This window comes from Cnephaeus nilssonii, assembly GCF_951640355.1.
Source record: "Cnephaeus nilssonii genome assembly, chromosome: 12".
NCBI lineage: Eukaryota > Metazoa > Chordata > Mammalia > Chiroptera > Vespertilionidae > Cnephaeus > Cnephaeus nilssonii.
Window position 1 is genome coordinate 67,467,701 of NC_137083.1, and position 20,994 is coordinate 67,488,694.

Here is a 20,994-nt window from a genome sequence, read left to right on the forward strand (position 1 = left end):
CTAGGGCGATTACTACAGTGTTTTTTCCAACATATGGCCTATTTACTAAAATTTGTTAACATAACAGTGACTAACAAAAAAATAACCTGTTAATTTATTTTTAAATAAGACTGTGAAACAGTCTCTCCTTTTTTAAAAATATTTTTTAAATTATTTTTTTGAGAGAGAGGAAGGGACAGGGAGAGAGAAACATGGATGTAAGAGCAAAACATAGATCTGCTGCTTCATGCACACCCCTAACCGGGGATGAAGCTGCAACCAAGGCACATGTCCTGACTGGGAATCAAACCAGCAACCTTTCCATGTGCCAGACAGTGCCCAACCAACTGAGCCACACGAGTCGGGACCCCGTTAATTTAATATAAGAAAATCTTTGTTAAAAGCATTTTAAAATTAACAGTGTTCATTTTCACATGGGACATATGGGCCGGAAATTTTGTCCATTACATCGAGGTCCGCAAAACCGAGGGTCTACCGTAGTCTTTTTAAATTTTTTTATCAAATCAAAACCATCTACAACTCGTCTAATCCCAATATAAACGTATGACAAAGATTTTCTAATTCTTAAATTCCATCCTTCATGCCTACTAGGATGTTGCTTCCCACACTCTCGGGTGTGAGGACGCACAGTGCCAGCCACAGGTGGCCATGTGTCAGGAGAGACACTGGTAACATTCCTTGAGAGCTTTGGGTCTCGGTTGGAAAGTGGTGATGCTGTACACGTCAGAATTGACATCTAGAGGAATTGCTGCACGAGCACCCTCTGAGGTCATGTCCTAATGTCCAAGGACATTACAACACTGAGGGGTTGGCCAAAGTGCACCAAACCTGCCCCTCTGAACCTCTGTAAATTTATTGGGCATTGCCCACCGTGAGTCCCTTTGAAACAATTTAATTTAGCTCTCATGTTGCTGAAGGCACATCAGGGTGCAGTATTTAATTGGCAAATCATGCAAATGAAACATTCTCTTGTGTTATAAACTGATTAAACATTTAATTATTGAGGAGTTTCATCTCAATGACATTTTTTTAAAATACTGTTACGGTGTCTTCTAAAAGTAAAATTCTTTAAATGGTAGTTAATCAGCTACATTCATCCAAACAGTGTTTTATAAGGATTAATTTCTCAGAAGTTTTCTTGAAAAATATCCTTTTTAGTAAAGAAACTCTAAATTAAACATTTAAGTAAAATTGACCTCAACTATATCGATGAGTTCAGTAGCCATTTTATGATTCAGTGCAATAAAAAAAAGAAGGGGGGGAGAAAAACCAACTATTACAGGTAAGTGTGCTTCTCAAAAAAACTAATTTGGCACTTACTCCAAATAAGAAATGGGGAAATGCTCAGAATTTTTGAGTTTAGCATTTCTCACTAATGCCCAAATTTTTGATCTGAGAATTTATTCATCCTCAGTACGATCAATATTACTCTCCTTGCGTTATTTAAAAATTCAGTTTATTGTCATGTTGATTTCCCAAGAATAGTGGAAGTCAACAGAGCCTGGGTAAGAAGGACCGCTAGATAAAACCTCCTTTCCCTAACTCCCTCGGAGTGTGTGTTTACCACTGACCATCCACTTTTTCAGTCATATTCTTTGGGCGAATTTCTTTGTGTATATAATTAGCCTCTCTATTAGGAAGGCAAGCCAGACCCCATTAAGTCTAAAGACTTTTTCGCCTTCTTACACTTCGTAAATTTGATGATAGTATAGATCTATTCTCTTATATGTGAATGTTGATTTAAAAATAACAGTTTTCCTCTTTTCAGTGGCCTTTCCCTCTCAAATAACTGGAAAGTTTTTCTATAGACTGAGTAAATGTGTATAGATTTCCACTACAGAGTGCTAGTATGTCCTTTTTGGCTTTGTGTGTATATAAAAAAGAATTCAAATATGAAACATTAACTGTGGGTCCATTATGCCCAACCATGATTGTCCTATCAACACTCAAAATTGCACATTCTTTTCAGTCACATGGCATAAGAATTCTATTTCTCTTCTATCACTAGAAAGAGATGGATGATATAAGTTCAGTGATGTACTCGAGGCTATTTGGGATTATTTATTTCTAAACATGTTATGTTGTGTACCCTGGTGCCTCATTGTGTACTAAAGACAGATAAAAAGTTTGACTGTTTGATATCTGTATTCTCTGAGCAGCATTTCATTCATTTTGCAGTCACGTGTTTTAATACTGTGTGATTGAGCTGCTTTAGCACACTGTTTTCTGGTGTGTGTGTGTGTGTGTGTGTGTGTGTGTGTGTGTGTGTGTGTGTGTTTTCTTAATTGTATATATGCCTGCATTGTTTTACCTACAGTATCCGGACTCACATCGAAGTTGTTTGGCCTTTTTTAAGATAGTCACAGTCAAACTTGCTCTGTATATTGTCTTTTCTGCCTCAGTAAATGCCATACGGAGCTCACTCCTTACCTCCCCCCCACCCCCCCACACACACACCTCAAAGTTTGTTTCCCTTTTAAACCTCTGCTCTCAAATTACAGCCGTCTGGTTCATTTTTGTTAATAACCCTTATTTTCATGTTATTATTTGTAAGTGTAAGAATTTATTTTTTTAAAGGGATCTATTTTGATGTGTGGTTTGTGCCAAAACAGCTTTGGCAAGCCCAGGCGGGGCTCGGAGCGGCCAGAGGCCCTCATTTGAATCTAAGCTGTTGGTGAATGAAAACCTGAGAAACTTGAGATAAGCGTACCTAATTGCCTCAAAGAAAACGCATGGTAGCTTGTTGATCTTATTTCTTTGATAATTCAGAATAATCTTCAAGAAATATGTGGCCTCCATACTTATATTCTTGAAATGTGATCATGGGACACAATTGTCATTTGGCTCCTTCCCAGAAATTCACAACCTTGCATGAGGCACCTGGACATCTGTGGCAGGTCTGGTAGCATCAGCTAATTAACAACACAGGCTTAAACAGGCACCTCATCTGGCAGTGCAGTTAGTTGCCTGATGGTGCTCAGCGGGATTGGGTAGTGCTTTTTATTTTTCTATCCTAATGGTCTGCTGCCCACCTAATTTTGCCTTATTGTCAGTCACTACTTACCGCAGCTTGGGGCCCTCCCAGGAGGCTAAATTATTATCAAAGGATTAGGGAGATGTAGCCTTGCAGCTCTGACATTTCTGATTACTTGTCTATGCCAGAACACTAATTAGCTGTGACTAATTAAGAAAAATGTTCCTGCCATAGAAAACCATTTAAAAGAACTGAGAAGAAGAAAAGCAATTCAAAAGCTGAGCAGTGCTCAGATTTACGGATGCTCTTTAGATTTCCACCAGAGCCTTAACTCACCTTTAATAGTGCTCAGGATTTAAAAAAAAAAAAAAAAATCTCACATGCGGACTGATCTGAGGTCTCTACTTGACTAGGGGGAAAATATTGTTGATCACCTAAATGCTCTGAGTAATGGTAAAAGTGGCTTTGATGAATGGAAGATGACAAAACTTTCGTTTTCATCCAGATATTTTTCTAAACACCAGATGCTTTCAGTGTGCATCCACATTCATGCAGCCATCCGACACCAAGGACTTCGTAGTCTTTGAAGAAATTAGAATATTCTTTCTACTGATTTTGTGCACAGTGGTTGAAAGGATTACTAGAAACAAGTTGAGCATTCCAAAAGTTACTTGGTATTGATTTCGTGCTGCGTTCGCCTTTAAGATGGTCTGGAAGTTCTGGCTTCCCCATGCAGAGCCCGGCTGGCCCCGGTGAGTTTGCATGCTTGCACTGCAACTGGCCACGGTGCCTTCATGGAAATACTCAGGCCTCCCCTGAGGCCAGCATCTCTATCCGTGGGCCAGTGTGATGTTTTCATAGAACCGATAGCTACTATTCTCCTTCTCTTCAGACCTAACTCCATAAGCAAGTGGCGCATGGCTTTAAGGCCATTTGCTATTGGGGCTTCTTGAACTCCCCCTGTCAGCCACCCCCTCCACAAGCTTTCCCTGCAGCATCGTCATTGCCACTCACAAGTGGGCACCACAGTGGCAGCCAGATCGCCACGATTAGAAACACCTAAGCTTGAGACAGAGCCCTCGATTTCTCAATCTCAGCTCAATCCTAGATAAGTGGCCATCTACATGTGGCTATCTTAACCTGGGCAAAATATTTTCTTCAGATTAAAGAAGGGTCTAACCTCTGCCTCACCTAAATTCTTCATGCTGTGTTTTCTTGTTTTTGTTTGGTTGGTTGGTTTTTGTTCCGAGGATTTTTTTTCCATTAGAGAGGATGGAAGGGAGGAGGAAAGAGAGAGAAACATTGATGTGAGAGAGACACGTCAATTGATTGCCTCTTGCGTGCCCTCAGACCAGGGCCAGGGATCAAGCCTGCAACCAAGGTACGTGCCCTTGACCGGAGTCAAACCCAGGACCCTTCAGTCTGCGGGCTGACGCTCTATCCACTGAGCCAACCCAGCTAGGGCCTTCATGTTGTTTTTGAAACCCATTTCTCCTTTTCCTCTCAGTGGAGAACAAAAAGCAGGTAGCCAGCATCCTCTAGGGAATAATCTTTCCCGTATGTGAAGGCTGTTATTAAGCCACCTGTCATACTTGTCTCCTCCAGAACAAGCAATCCCTATTTGTTTCACTTCTCTTCATGGGCCCCTCTCTAGCCCTTTAATCATCCTTGTGGCTGTTCTTTGAAACTTCTCAAAGTGTCCTCTGTCGTGCGTAGGGTTCAGAGTCAGGAATGGGATGCGGTATTTGAATGTGGCTGAACAAGATTCTTTCCAGCCATATGGCTACTTAGGCATTCTGATACATAACTGCCCCATACTGTTGCTCTCCTGATCCTCAAACGTGGCTTCATGTACTGTCCACAGCTCTTTCTGCTGACTTTCCCCTCAGTTACTGCCTAGCATATACCCTTACAATGGATATGTTTATTAATGCAGAATGTTCATTCTGTCGATGTTTTGAACACATGTGGTCTAGAAAACAGGTCCAGTTCACCATTCAATTACTATGTGTAAGGAATGGTGGTGAATGCTGGGATTAAAAGGTTAGGCATTGGTATGGCTCCATGTAGTTGGCTATCACTGTCACAATGACTCGGTAGGATTCTAATTAGAATAGGAAAGTGAAGCCCCTCTTATTAATCATTTATCCATCCAACCAGCATTTATTGGACATTTCCTAAAGGCCACAGACTATGCTAGAGGCTGAGAATATTATGTGACACAAGACAGACCAAGTCTCCACCCTAAGGGAGCTTACAGTCTTAGTATCAGATGGGTTTTCCAAAAAGTTGTAAATTGAAATGTTTTAAATGTCCTTTCAAAATACATTCTAGTGATTGACTATGAAATGTGTTAGTTTATTTCTGTCTGTTACAAGTGGATGATTAGAAATTTGCCAAAAGTTAGGCCCAACACAAAATTTGTACCTTGCTCCAGTGTTTGTGGTATCAAGTGCTGAGACTGTGAGCTAAGGGCGCCCCCTCCCCTCTCCACCCTCTAAGAGTTCTTTGCTCAAAACCAGGCAACCACCAGCTCCCAGAGGCTGGGGTTGAAGGGGGGCTCTAATGTTCCCTCAGACTGAAGTCAGCAATGCCATCGCAATGATGTTTTCTGCCCTTTTTACAGACAGCGCACAAAGCCAGCAAGTGTAGAAGGCACGAGGACAGGTCAGTTAGAGGTAACAATGCACAGACAGCGCAGCCAGCCCTACTCCAGATGTGCCCTAGAGCCTCAGCGAGCCCCCAGGAGTGGACACCAGTGCCCTGAGCATCTGCTTGAGAGGCAGCCCCCTGAACACATCAACAGCAGCAGGGAGAGTCATCAGACTGTTGTGCAAACGTGTATATATGTGTGACACTCATATATGGACATAGACATGGGGGTTATTAGTACTTTCTCCTTTATTTAACTCATCACCTACATGAAATTAGACTGTCACCTTTAAAGCTCTGTTTTAGTCCTGTGTTCAATTCCTTTAGCCAAAAGCAGTTGTTTACTTTTTGGTGATTTCTAGTTTTAAGATCTATCAAATGACTTTTCTATTCATGAACCATGATTTAAGTCAACAATAAATCTGGCCCTGACATTCTTCTGTCCTTTTTCTATTGAAAAGCTGCCCTGTCACTATTATATATGTGGCATTTCATATTTCCAAATATCTAAAAGCATTCAGTCCTTCAACAACTAGGCAATGCATGTTGTGTGCCTGACATTCTGGTAAGGGCTGTTGGTATCAACAAAAATATGAATCATTGCTGTTTTGTGGGTACAGCCCATTGAGATGGGCATATAGTACATTCTACAATGTTTTTATAGACACCTGTCCAGAGTTCAAGGAGCAGAAAATACAGGAGCAGCTAACTCTGCCTAGTAAGAGAGAGTATTGAATTTATAGCAGAAATAATGGTTGAACTGAGTCTTAAAGGTCAACATGGATCTGGCTGGGGAAACGTATGTGGGGTTAAACGTTGAGACAGTGGACTGGCCCAGAAGCCCAGCATCCAGCAGAGCAGCGGGTCATTCGTTTGCTGACAAGGGTTCCCATGGGAGGGCACTGGGTCGGAGGCAGAAAGGTAGCCATGTACTTCAGTCCTTACAGCACTCTCAAAAACTAATTTTGGAATGATTGTTCCCCATTTTTTTATAAGAAGACTGAAGCAAAAAAAAAAAAAAGTCTGCTAATTCCTAGACCTGGGTTTTATCTCAAAACAACTTGTGCCATTCAGTTGCAGTTCCTAGAGTCCAATTTATTTTTACCCAGACACCCTACATTATTGATTTAAATGCCATACTGACCAAAATGTTATCTATAGTGTTCAAAATGAAGCATTCAACTATATGAAAAGGTCAAAGTGCCCCCAATGAACTACTCATGGACTATGACTGGGCCCCAAACTGGTGCATATGCCTGTATAATTGAATTAACCCGAGTCCATTTTAGTCAAAAGATTTGTCAAACTAGTGTTCACCCCATCATTTTGTAACAACTGATTATCTGAAATTTTCACTTTATAGTCATTAGTCTTTATAACATTCGGAAAAGAGCCACAGAATAAATGTACAGAAGTACTTGCCTGCTTGGTGATGATGAATAATAAGAACAGTATTTATTTCAGTCTCCTGTGTAGTGTGGAGAAAGGTGGGCTAGTGGAATAACATTACCGTCAGGACACCTTGGAATGAAGGAAGTTTGGATTAATGACATAGTAGTGAGTGGAAAAGAGCTTCTGAGACTCCCAAATTCTAGAACTTGCCCTGCTCTGTAACTCACTCTGTTTTGTATCTGAAAAGGTTCTAATTCATCTGAAAATACCTTATTACATTGAGACATTTTTAAAAAGAGAAAGTATGAAAAAAAAAGTATTGAACTTCAAGAATAGGAAAGTTTTCCCAGGATTTAACATTTATTAGGTATCTACTGTATGCCAAACTTGCCATGTTACCGCTTTATACACTTTCTCTTTCTTAACAGGCATCGTAGTGCTTGTGAACTCTCATTTGCAGACTTCCTGGTAGAGTTTTTAAAAATACAAATCACCCTGAATGTGAGGCTATTGGACATGGAAGGAAAAAGACATGAATTAAATACTTCTCTGGTCTGTGTTTTTAAAGAAGAAGAAAGCTACAAACATCGATCAAGTCCCCTTATGAATGAGCCAACGACCTTTGTTGTCCCCATTGTCTTGTTTTGTTACAGTGAAAAAAAAAATCCTTTCTGGTATTCCTAAGCATTTGGGTGTATGGCACTTTAAAATATCTTAAGGGGACCTGTGGGAGATGCGTAGCTTAAGAGCCATTTGGTTGGTTATCCTAACAGGGAGTGTGGTTCTTTAAATAATTTATTTACATATTACATCATTGGGTTTACAGGTATCTTTGAAAATGTAGATTGCGTTAACTTGTAAGGAAATGTGATGGACTTAACAGTGAGAATCTCCTGTATGACTTCACAATCCTGTGTTAGATCCACTAGCAAGAGCCACCAGGAATGATCGAGCTGTTTTCTTAGTTGTCTGCTAGAAGCAACACATTATCCTTAAAGAATCAGAGATGTTATTGACAGAACAAGCTGTTTTCTAGAAAGAAATTGAGTAGCCTAGAGTCATGAGCACAGACTCTGGAATTTAGATAGGAGATAAAAATTGTAATCCTGCCACTTATACCTGTATAAATTTGGATTAATTGCTTAATCTAAACCCAGTTATCTACCTGTAAGTTCAGTTTTCATAGGCAAAATGGGGATAATAATAGCCATCCATCAAGGTTGTTGTAAGAATTAAATGAAATTTAATTTTAACTGATGCACTCAATTAAGAAAAATATGTCAGATTCCTTTATAATCGCAATTCATAAAGATAATAGTAATAAGAATAACTGTATCTTACAGTTCTTTATAAATCTCATGCATTCCTCATTACACCTTGTTTAACTTTTATATGGCACTACTTCATTAAAATACCAAAATGAGTAAGTTAAAAAACAAATAGGTGATAGAAAGTTCTGGAACACCAGGCTTGCATTTTTTTTTTTTAAGAATAAAGCTGTATTTAGGCCACATATGAAAAGAAAAAATATGGCAATTTAGCTTTTCCCTTCACTTCATTTATACAAGAATCACAAGCTATATTGTCTCTAATCATGCCCTTTACTCTGACAAATATAACCTCATGGTATTTCTGGAGATTATCAGAATCTAATTATTTTAGAGTTATATTCATAAAATGTGCCCTTCACATTACAGATGAGAAAACTGAGGCATAGAGAAAGCAAGTGACCGGCTCAATCAAGCAGAGAGTAGCATGAAAGGGGGCTGCACTCCTCGCCTCTCAGCTTCCCTACTTTGCTCTGCTGTGTTGTCAGCCAGCCCTCAGCTGCCACGTGGAGACGCAGGTCTCTGTCTTCCATCCGACTCTCTCTGGGTCTCGCTGGGAATGTTGATAAATGTAGGTTAGGCCTGTATTTAACCGTAAGACTGGCTTCGGTTTTCCTTAAATACAGCCCTTACTCCTGTTCCAAGCCAACAACAAATTCACACTTAACACTTCCAAAATGCTTGTGTTTGGGGGTCTGTTTTGGGAAACTAAATATGGTCATTTTATCAGGGTGCCTTGAACAGAGGAGGAAATGTGGATATTACTGTATCCAACTTACCGTTAAAATAAACTTTGCATTTTAATTTTTAGAAAAGGGAAGCGAGTGGCCCTAAATTGAGTTACACTAAGGAGATGAACGGTCAACAAAAGGAACACTCGGTGTGTAATAAAACATCTCTGTGTTCTTGTTAATCGGCTGGTGAAACTGTCAGGCATGAACATTTCTAAGCATTTTGTTGCTCTCTAAAGCTACCAGTAATCCTACAGGATGGCTTATCTTTATCAAACGTATCAAAACCTCCAGCATTTCAAGAATATTATGTTTTTATTCTATTCAACCTTGCATTAAAAAGGTACACATTTTCTAAGGTGAGGATTTTCTAGATGGTATTTCAACACAGTGACTCAGTGCCTGTAAAACAGCTTCTCTTGAAATAAATGAAGAAATACAGGCACACTGTGGAAGTTCAGCCACTCCATATCTTAGTGCGCTAAAAGTGTTGGTTCTTTTCTATTTTTTCTGTTGTTCTCCTATTGAGACGAGCATAGCTGGAGAAAAATGAGAGTAGATCAACTAGTTGCACCAATTCATAATCAATAAAAAGCTAAACACTTAAGCAGAAAATATGTCACAGATTTGTCCCCTGGCAAAGCAGCTATTTTTACCTTGCCATCATCATCAGAAGCCACATTCTGACGGAAATCATTTGCTTGAAGCAGCCGCGATATATAAACCCTATGTGGTCTTGTGATTCAGATTTAGGAATATCAGCTACAGAGGGTCTAAAGGCATTGTGCATTAGTATGTATTGAGACCTCATTGCAGGTGGCAAGCAGCTGGACTTTTTAAAAATAAAACTTCCCAAATAAATGTGCAATGCTTGTTTCCAGGCAATACGCATTATACTTAATCGAATCATCCTTAAAATGTTCTAAATTAGCAGAAAGGGAACCTGTGCGTATTTAGTATATTTGTTTTGCATTTCCACTGGCCAACAGAATAGTGGAATTCCTTAACTACTTCTCTTTAACTTGCATGAAGAAAGCACGGTATGTTGCTAAATCTCTTTTCACCCGCGCTGCAGAGAAACAACTTTAATCCTTGTTAGAAAATTGCCGAGTCTGGGGCTGACAAAGAGCTCATGCTTGTTCCATTGTTAGTGCTCCGGGGCCCCGAGAGCAGAGCCCTTTACAGCTGCAAGGATCCCGCCCGGCTCAGCTGCACTATTTAGGAGAGGAGGTTTGTCAATTTCTATTGACAATGGAGAGAGTTTTTCAGGGCCTGTAGTAGTGCTGGCACAGTTGGGGATCAATGCCAGCCATTCAGGCTGCACCCTCTTTCATTGCTTTGGTTTGTTAATTCAAGACTAAAGGTCCACGGAGGGGGTTCAGGGTGTTTAAGAAAGCTGATGAACTGTTTAAGAAAGCTGATGAACTGCAAGCGTTTATAGCCGTGGTGTGGCAATTTCCATAGTCAGTGGCAACTCCGGGCACGGAGGGAGCTGTGTCCTTGTTGACCCTCTTGTTATTAAAAATGCACAAGTGCTGTGCTTCTCGATATTTCAACACTCCTTCATTGTCAATACCACCTTCTGAGCCCTTCAGCTTGTTGCTTGCTCTAAAGATCTTCTTAGATTGGGTTTGAAAACTTCACCTTAAACACTAGATTAGACTGATGTTCTGTTTTCCGTGCTCCTGTTGATTTGTTGAACCTTCCCAGGGCTGGAAAGCAAGTAGCAGCTTGATGGGGAGACGGGCTGCTAATATGATTTACCAGTCTACAGTCATGCACAATAAGTGTGAATAAATACAGGGGTCTCACAGAGTCAACCCTAGCCTTTCCTTTCCTTTTATTTTTGCTTTAAAAGAGATATCTCAAGAAAATGAAGTGAGTAATACATGCCCTTACAGGAGTTGAATGAACCACAAAAAGAAAAAAAAAATCTATATTTTGCTAAAGTGGTAGGCTGCTGTCATGGATTGGTGTAGGGAAAAAAAAGAGTAGAATATACACTGACTGCTTTATTCCAAAGCAAAGAATAAAGCAATAATGCCACAGCCCGGGCTCCGGGGCAAGCCACAGCACCCCTTCCTTGTCAGCCCCTGACGGGAAAAGTGAATAGTCAACCAAGTTCTTTTAAAAAATTAACTTTTCCGAAATGAAAGGGCATTTTCTAACACTCAGACTTCACTGCACATTCATCCTTTTCAAAAAATTTCCCCTTTGTTTTGGGAGGTTGGTTTGGTTTGGTTTGGTGGGGGCAGGGGCTGAGGCTAAGCTGCTATCTTTGACTTTTTTCTCAAGATGAAAACCTACGACTCACCATACTTCAGCACCCCAAAGAGAAAAATACCAATTCCAGCTCCAGAAATAGGAAAGGGCTAGAGATTTGTTTTGTGGTTTTGTTTGCGTGTGTGCGTGTGTGCGTGTGTGTGTGTGTGTGTGTGTGTGTGTGTGTGTTTCATCATATACAAGAAAGGAGAGTATGTTTGTCACTGTATTCTTAGTAGCAACATAAACTGAGCTACTGCTTTCTCTTCACTTGCTTGATTTAGCTGAAGTTCTTCAAAATGCTTTGCCATGGGAACCAAAAAATATGCATTCTTATCAGATACTATAATTTTTCTTATAGAATTTTCCATATAGAATAATCTGTTGGCCTTTAAAGTAAGATTATAGTAAAGTAGCTTAAAAATTCTACTTAACAATAGTTCTCTTTTTTCACTGTGTTTTTGTTAACTTTGGATCATTTATTCTAAAATTGTGGGTTTTTTCTAAAATTATAATTTTGTCATTTTTATTAAAGGTATTACCATATTAAAAATAAATTTCTGTGTTACATTAGGTGTCTTTGCGACATAACCATTAGTATTATTCATATGTAATGGAAAAATAAAGTAAAATTAATGTTAAATTATGTAAGGATTTTTTTAAGAAAAAATACATATGGAATAATTTAAGAAAGTATTTTCATTTTCCTCAAATTCATACAACTTACCATTTTTATAGTACCTGCAGTCAGACAGATTAACTAGTCAGTACGTTATGCTATACTTCATACAATTTATCATATTTTGTCCCCCCCCCCAACAAAGAGAAAAATTTATTATCCCCTGCAGAAGGAATAGAAGTTAAGACTCATAATCATCATGACTATATTTTAGCTTTCAAATTATGTGGGAAGGAGTAAGGGTCTTCATTCAGTGTACTTGTCTTCGGTATCACCAGTCCGGTGAGTGTTTACCTGTATTAAAATAGAACTCAAGACGTTAAGACTAAAAATAATTTGAAGTAAGAAAGTATAGAATTTAAACGGTATCAGAAATAAAGAGATTATAAAAGATTTTAGATTTAATATGTCAGCTGAAGTACTGAATTCATTAGCAGTTCATTTTTTAAGAGTTTAGGAATTTATCTCATTTTATAAAACTTATTTCTGATACTTTTACATGTCTTAAAATTAAGAAAGTAATCTTTAGGGAAGAATGAAATTAGGTACATGAATACATAGTTTTTAAAGATCATAGTCTAATCACAAATTTTTAAAATGTTCATTCATCCATTTGATATCACAGTATTTAGTAAGTCAGTTCTTCATTTTATCTAGCATATCTCATTTTATACATGTATGTTCAGTGTACTAACTAATAGAAATAAGTCTGATGAATATGAAACCAAATTCATTCTTAACTTATGCTTAAAATACCATTTCTTATACTAAATTTTATTAAAACAATGTTACTACAAGTCCAGATGAATTTCAGACTTATTTGTATCCCTTGAGGTTTCTCTTAGAAGTTGAATTTACTGTTTTATTTGTGAAGAAAAACATTTAAGATTTTTTTCTATGTTCAAGTATGTACAAACATATGTATACGCATGTGACCTATAGTGTCACTGTGTTTGGGTATACAAACAAGGTACGAGATTTCTTCTCTTTCAAAAACTCTCATCATCGCCTAAGTGCTGCATGGACTCGGGTATGTCTCATGGTTACCTGGGCGAGTAGCCTGATTATTCTCACAGAACCACCTAAACCGAGCTCTGGCACATGGTAGTCATCGAATCTCTTAAGATGTCACCACTGACAGATTGCCTTTTTTTTTTTTTTTTTTGACAACTGGAACAAAATTCCTCCTTTTGATATACTTGCAGACATTACATATGAAGAGGAAATTACATGAAAGAAGAATTTCAGTTTTCCCCTAAAGAGAGTTGTAATAAACAGAGGTAAAGGAACCATCCAAAACCCTTGCAAAATGGAACAGAAACTTTCCTTTCAAATGACAGCTGTTTTGTGATTCTTATAAGACACAAAAGACGCAAGAATTCCATCCTGATGATGTTCAGGCCTACGACCTGACATTTTCATTTTAGGTGGTTTTAAAAGATTTTGGCAAATACTTGACAATCAATAGTAGGTACATGTGTGCTCGAGGATTGTAGTTTAGTAAGCTGTGGCTATTTTTGCCATCACTCCTTTAAAATGTTATTTCTAGGCATTGACGACATGCATTATGGCATAATGCACCTATTCTTGGATTTTTACATAACATACAAGCTAATGGCAAATTTTCCTTTGAAAATTATTTACCTGTCTTTTCCTGCTATTTGGCAGTCCATTCAGTCCCATAACGTGTATTTAGTACCCATTGTTACCTACAAATTACAAAGCAGGCCAGTAGGCAGCAAGTGCGAAAACACTGTTTCCCATGAATATGTTACAGCTGAAAGCCTGTAATGTTAATTCATGGGAAGAACAGGCCAGGTCAACTTAGCAGATTCTCTAGCTAAACATACAATTCTGTTAACAGGAAATTATAGCATTATTGACTTCAAGTGCTGATCTGTGGTCATTTCAGAGTGTTTCATTACCCCCTCATTACCGAATCTGTTAAATGAATACTGCAGAGGTTTTTTTCTTTCCTCTTCTCCTCCCCTCTGCCCCCATCCCTCCTTCCAGCAATGGTACAGCAGTTCCATGAAAGTCATCTGTGTGTGGTTGGCCGACAGATTAGACCTTCAGCTTCATATTTACCAACTGAAGACGCTCATCAAGATCGTGAAGGTAAACAAGATGTGTTTAGATGTGAATTGCCCAGCAAGCTATAAAGAGTAATGGCAAGATATTGACATACAAATAAAGCATCTTATTTGATAGGACTCAGTGGGTTTAAGTACTTTTTAAACAACACTGTCAGCAGTGATGTGCTGCTGTTTATTTCCATTTTCAGTTAGATTACTCAATAAATATAAACTTATCTTCTTTGCTCTAATAAATAAAAAGTATTTTGTTATTAAATAATCACAATTTTATATAACATACAGAAAGCCCCTAGCACATTTACCTGAAGGTAGGTGGTCCACAATAATTTTGTATTTTCTTAGGTATAGAAATGTTTTCTCATGATGTATTTCCTCCCTATTTCCTGGGATCATATAGCGTTAGGAGGGCTTTTAATTTGTCAGTAGGATGAGGAGAGCCTCCATTCTGTAGTTATATCCTGACACAAAAGTAATGCACTGTCACACCTGAATTCTTTGGAAGTATGCCTCTTCCTGTATGTAAGGATCATCATTTTCAGTGCTGGGGACCATCAAAACTAACTGATGTCATGTCACGTCAGCAAGGCCATGTTGACTTTTGCTCTTCAAGAGAAAAGGTAATAGCATATGTTATGTTTAGTGAATAGAAGCTTTACTACAATCTTAGTGCCATTTGTCAAATTAGTACATACCTATACCTTATACTGGTATACACATATACATAAAATTATTATGTGTAATTATGTATGTGCCTATATATGTGAGTATGTGTTCACATATGTATTTATGTATATTTATGTGTGTGCATACGTGTATATGCGCATGCACACACATACTACACACTCACGTATACACATTGATTTTCAAAGTGTCATTCCTGACCTGGCATTATCAACATCACCTAGGAATTTGCTAGACATGCTGACTAGTTGTCTAACCCCAGATCTACTGAATCAGAAACTCTGAGAGTGGGGACCAGCAATCTGCATACAGTGGTTCAAGTTTAAGAACGACTGTTAATATCAGTAAAGGAAGTTTTTGCCACATTAAAATATTTCCCATCATTCTCTTGGTTCCTGAAACCTAATTAGAATACAAATTATTTTGTGCCATAGACATACAGGTTATCACAGATTGGGAAGACCCACAAATAGGAAAGTTCTGTTCCAAAGTAAGAAGTTGGCAAACCTGGCACATAGAACCAGATCTATAATGGCACGGTAATCGCAATCATGATTAGTCAAAAATAACACGTCACATGATAGCCACCCACTAATTTTAAATGCTTTCCAACACATTACATTTCAATACACAAAATACCTTTGATCCAGGACACTTCTTACGAGGTATTATTTATTTTACAAGGAAATTGAAAGCACGCTAAGACGCGTTCACATTTGCCTCAATTTCTTTGTTGTTTCTTCCTTGTTTCTGTAAATGTGACGCGGAGAGCTTTCAAATGAAGTTTGTCTTTCATAAAAGAGAATCAGGATAATCTGGTTCTTACCTTCTAAAAATATGTTTATGTTAAGGTTGCAGTCTATACTGTTGGGATAAGCTGGCTGCCCTTACGATCAGCCTCATTTTCAAGCTGATGTCCACTGGGTTTAGGGTGTCAGAAATTTACATATTCAGTCGATTAATATTAGTTGATAGATTAAGCTCTTTACTGTGTTTTTAGAATAAAAACCTTCTTTTTTTAGCTTAAGTTCTTTTTTGTCTTTTCAATTAGCCCATCATTTGTTTCTTTCAAAACTATTCCTTTTCTCATATTCTCTTCATTACAGTTGAAAATCAAGGACCAGAAAATGTTTTAGCAGAAAATAACAATTAATACTTTCTTGAATTTTACAGTGACACTTCTATTGTACTCTAAGCCAATTGATTTATCTTAACTTTAACATATTTTTCATTATGGCTGCCAATAGCTAACTCTGATAAGTATGAAATTAAATTTCATGAATATGTTTGACTTTCAATGTTTTGCTTTTCACAAGCAGACTCAGCCAATGCTTTCTTGGGCTGATATATTTATTCAAGTCATGGGGCTTTATTTAATAATTTAAAATAATTATTTTCACAATAAAAAATCAGAATGAATTAATAATTTAGTGTTCTAATGGTTTTTTCCTACTTTGAATATAAAGAGTCTTTAACCAATTTCAGACATAAATTCGTCATTTTTCAAACCTATATGGTTCTGTTTATACTGAACATTTTCCAATGAATTTAAGGAGAATTGTATAGAATTGTAAAGGCCCTGATAGGCTTTCCTTTCATCCAACTCCCTTAGACTTGGCCTGCATGTGATAGCAGAGTAGTTCACCCTCCCCAGGAGTCCAGGTACTCCACCTTGGCTATTTAGTCCTTACTACTAGCAAGCATTGTCATTCTTCTATGCCCCTGGAGACCCAGACACCATCTACATTTATATGATAGCCAACTTTGTCCCACAAAGATACTTAGACATGACTTGCTTTATTTATGTTGGGGGGGGGGGGGGGAACAAAAAAACACACACCCGAAAACAAAACCCAACAAATTCTAGTAAGATTTTCACAAAATGTTTAGGACTAAGAAGCTATTTGCAAAGTTTTAACATCAGAATGACTTACTTGGGGAGGGAAAAAATAGAATCCTCAAATAATCAAAATGGTGGATTGTGTTCTCTCTAGTGGCCATAAGACATTTCCAAGCAGTTAACATAAAGCAGCTGCCTCTTTTACTAGGAGAAAAGACAAGTGAGCAGCACCCTATGGCAGACACTTAGCTTAAATAAGAGCCAAGCAGACCTTCACTGGCAGCCACAGAGGCTGTCCGAGTGTAAATAACATTTTATGAATTCTGAAACAAGAGAGAGATTGCAAGGGTACCTGCCCCTAACTGCTGATTGCTTGCTAATAAAACAAGGAAGTGGGGTCTTAATTATATAGAAATTAGAAAGCCTTCACCATACAAATCTGTCCCTTCCAACTTATTGATAATTAAACTAAGGAAAGTCATTCCACAAAATAAGAAAGTAGGACTCACAAACCACATACATAATTATCAGTGGAGCAATAATATTTTAGATCAGATAGGTCATCTGTAGATGAAAATTTGGGTATTTTAATCTAACTATTAGACACTTAGAGGCTTGAACACAGATCTCTATGGTTGTAATATCATGTATATCTGTTTCTGGATTCTTTAGACAAAACTTACCTTTCAGAGTTACTTCATAGATTTTAATATAAATGATCATAAATTTTGATGTATTATTCGTAAGGTACCATCTTAGAAAGAGATTATCAGGATGGTGGGTTGTGTGTGTCTTAAAACAAAATATTAGAATCCAAGTGACAATAGTTGTGATCACTTAAGAAAACCACCCTCTGCATCTAAACTTTGCTTGCTGTTGCGATACCAACTTCAGATTCTATACAGTATTCCTCACAGTTCAGCTTATTTTTAGGTTTGGTGGACTTTTCAAATATGAATTTTATTTATAACTACTGATTATTCCAAGTAAAAAAAAAGTATTCACCCTCCATACTTACTTTTGACAAATCACTTCTGAAACTTGGTGTGACCACATGGGGCATAAGTCAGATGAAATAAGACAGGAAGCTAAAACGTGAAAATACCAATGGGCCCACTACCTTGTATCCAGAGGGCTGTTAGTGGGCCAGGTGTGTATACCAAGGGGAATCAGGTGTCATCCAGCAGCACCTTCAGCTCATGTGAAGAAGCTCCTTTAGCTCAACCCTCTGAATAGTATGATATTTGCCTTCTACTGTGTTGAGTGAATTCAAACATCCTTTAATGTTAATTTCCAGATGTTGGAGTTATAATATTGGGCCATCAAGTACAACATTCCTTCTTAGTTTACTGTATTCATCTATTAAGTGCAAACTTTCCCTCCCCACCCCCACCCCCCCCCCAAAAAAAAAAGATGACCATTAGCAATCAGTGGCTTATTGATATGTATAGAAGATACTTTGGGGCCAGTTCATTGAAATATGACTGCCTAATATTCTAAAGCTAATATAGGACAGTTAAATTATTTTTAAAGAAATTTCGCTTAAAGAAATGGCCTTAGAAGTGCCTCAACAGAATGGAACTCTTCATTTGTTCTTTGTTTCCCCGTTGAACTAATTCTAGATTTTTTCCTACAACTTTAAAAATCAACACTAAAATACCTGTACTGTTTAGTCATAGAAAAATCATATCTGAAGAAAATCACCCTTAAGGGGAAAGTGAAATTAAGGGAAGCTTTACAGGTTACATATCTGAAGTGCCACATAACCCAGAGTTCTTTTGTTTTTGTTTTTGAGAATCACTGTAGAAATAATATCATGGAATTCTATGTTTGACATATAACACACGAAATTATAATTTACTGTTTCACAGAAAATGTTAATACATTTTTATTAGCCCATCTATGAGAGCTTTATGCCAGAATTTGAAAATTCACAGTCCAAGGGAATTTCAAAAGGAAAAGGCAGAATGCATAGACATTTAGGTGTATACAAAATTTTATCCCTTGTTACATATAAATAAATGTTATAATTCACAAGCAGTGAAAATACAAATTTCTTTTACTGATAATAGGATTAATCTTCTCCCTCCATACACCTTCCCCAAAAAGCTAATGCATTTTATAAAATGTAATGTATTTTTAAGTGTTAAAGGAAAGTCTCCTCAATTGTTATACTAAGGATTCTTTTCATATTAAATATATATATATCAGTACATATCATTTTATCTTGTTACAAGTTATCCAAATAGTAAATGTTATGTAATTAGTAATATTTTGGAGAAAAGCTCAATTATCATCTGATAGTTAAAACATTTTTATCTATTTAGAGTAATTCTAGGTTAAATAGCTCTACCCAAAGTCTCTCGTTTTATTTTCTCCCTAGAAATACACAAACAAAATCATTGATAATCTGAAGCCATTCATGGATTTCCCAAGATCATTTTGGAAATGCCAATTGCATTTATGTACATACTAGAGGCCTGGTGCACGAATTCATGCACTGGTGGGGTCCCTTGACCTGGCCAGTGATCGGGGCCATCTCAGTCCCGATGGGGGCCAGCCGGCTGGGGACCGCGGGAGGGCTCCCGGGCATGTCCGGCCCTACTGGCCCAGTCCCCATTGGCCAGACCCCAGCAGCAAGCTAACCTACCAGTCAGAGCATCTGCCCCCTGGTGGTCAGTGCACGTCATAGTGACTGTTCAAGCGGTCGACCAAACAGTCAGACACTTAGCATATTACACTTTTATTATATAGGATAGACATCTGCATATACCTGCACACATATAATCCATAAGTGATCTAAACAATGTTTCTCTTCCTCCTCCAGAAAACCTATAGGGACTTCCGATTGCAGGGTGTGTTGGAAGGCACACTGAACAGTAAGACCTACGACACTGTGCACAGACGGTTAACAGTGGAGGAGGCTACAGCCTCTGTTTCAGAAGGAGGCGGACTTCAGGGCATTACCATGAAGGACAGTGATGAAGAAGAGGAAGCCTGAGGGTGTGCAGCTTGTGGGAGAAAGCAGGTCCTTGACATTGCTTTATTTTGTACCTGGTCCTTGCAGTTACAGTGTTTGACCAAATAAAAATGCTTGTCTTTCACTCCACATTTTCAAAAGTAAACCTGGAAGCAGAAATAAAGGGGGAAATGTCAAGCTTGCCAAGTTTTTTTGTTTTGTTTTTAAGAAGATCAGCCTCTTTTGTGTTGCTTGACCCAATATGAGCTTTGGCTCTGTTTGTGATTAGAACTATTTTCTTAGTTGACTTTTTTTTTTTTCTGTAATCACATCAAAATAGTGTCCTGTGTGTGAAGTATGTATTTCTCATAAGACACCATTGTGAGAAGTCACTTCTGTTGGCTCTGCCAGTTCTGCCGCACCTGTGTTAAAGTGGTATGCACTGTTTGTCATTTTTGTGCAAGGTTCGTTTCATAATTAATTTGTCATTGTTGTGACGTGTGAGAAAACGTTAACCTTGGTTCTTAGTACTCTGAATTGGTCTGCAGGTATATTCCTGGGCTTAACCCTTTGCACTCGCTTGCTTTTTTCTCGAGCTGCTACCGATGCTAACCGTGTCGAGTCACACTCGACATCCGAGTGCAAAAGGTTAAAGGACTGCCAAAGCCAAATATAGGCTGGATCACCCTTGTGTCTTGTTCCATTCTGAACATTTCTTTTTTCAAATGTAAAAAAAATCCCAAAGTGTGGGTTAGTGAGTGTGCTGCCATAACATACTTTATTCTCCTACTTGTAAGAGCTTGCAGGCAATAAAAATCCATTTATTCATAAGCACTTCTGTATTTATTAGACTTGTATAGATTAAATGCAGTAAAAATGTTCGCAGTATTATAAACATCATAACAATTTGGCTCTGTTTTGTTTCTTGCTTAATTTTTTGTCTCGTTCACAATCAAATGAGTAAAAAATATTAACACTTCTTTGCACCTAGTAGGCACACACATTTGTTAAAAGACTTAGTACTAGGACAGCATATTTCCATGTCAAAGGTAGTGTTGAGTACATGCTTAGATATTGTGTATTATTAGTTAACATTAGCAATTAATGGTAACTAATAATTAGTTAATACTAGGAATGCTGGTACTATTAACTAGCAATTAACTTATTAATTAACAGTTATTTCTTCCCCCAAAGTATTTTCTTGCAACAATTTTGAAAGATAAATAATAGTAGTATGCTTTGTAATTCCCTATGAATTTTTATTTTTGTATTTTTTTTCTAAAATATGTTGGCATGTTTGCTACTGCATTCATTCATACGTAATGTTTCCATTAAGTCAGTTAATGCAAAATAAGTGGAGTTATCCCTGAATTTTATGTAAACTTGAGTTCCAAAACTTT

General features: G+C 37.8%; 1 protein-coding gene across 2 annotated transcripts in view; it reads left to right on the forward strand.

The window, feature by feature from the left end:
- Positions 1-20,771, forward strand: part of CADPS2 (calcium dependent secretion activator 2) — a 484,731-nt gene extending 463,960 nt beyond the window's left edge. For both annotated transcript variants that reach the window (XM_079786439.1, XM_079786438.1), the window contains 2 exons: positions 14,032-14,136; positions 19,463-20,771. In XM_079786439.1, the coding sequence (XP_079642565.1) occupies positions 14,032-14,136; positions 19,463-19,636 (279 nt within the window). In that variant the 3' untranslated portion in view covers positions 19,637-20,771. The remainder of the gene's footprint in view (positions 1-14,031; positions 14,137-19,462) is intronic.
- Positions 20,772-20,994: the final 223 nt, after the last annotated feature.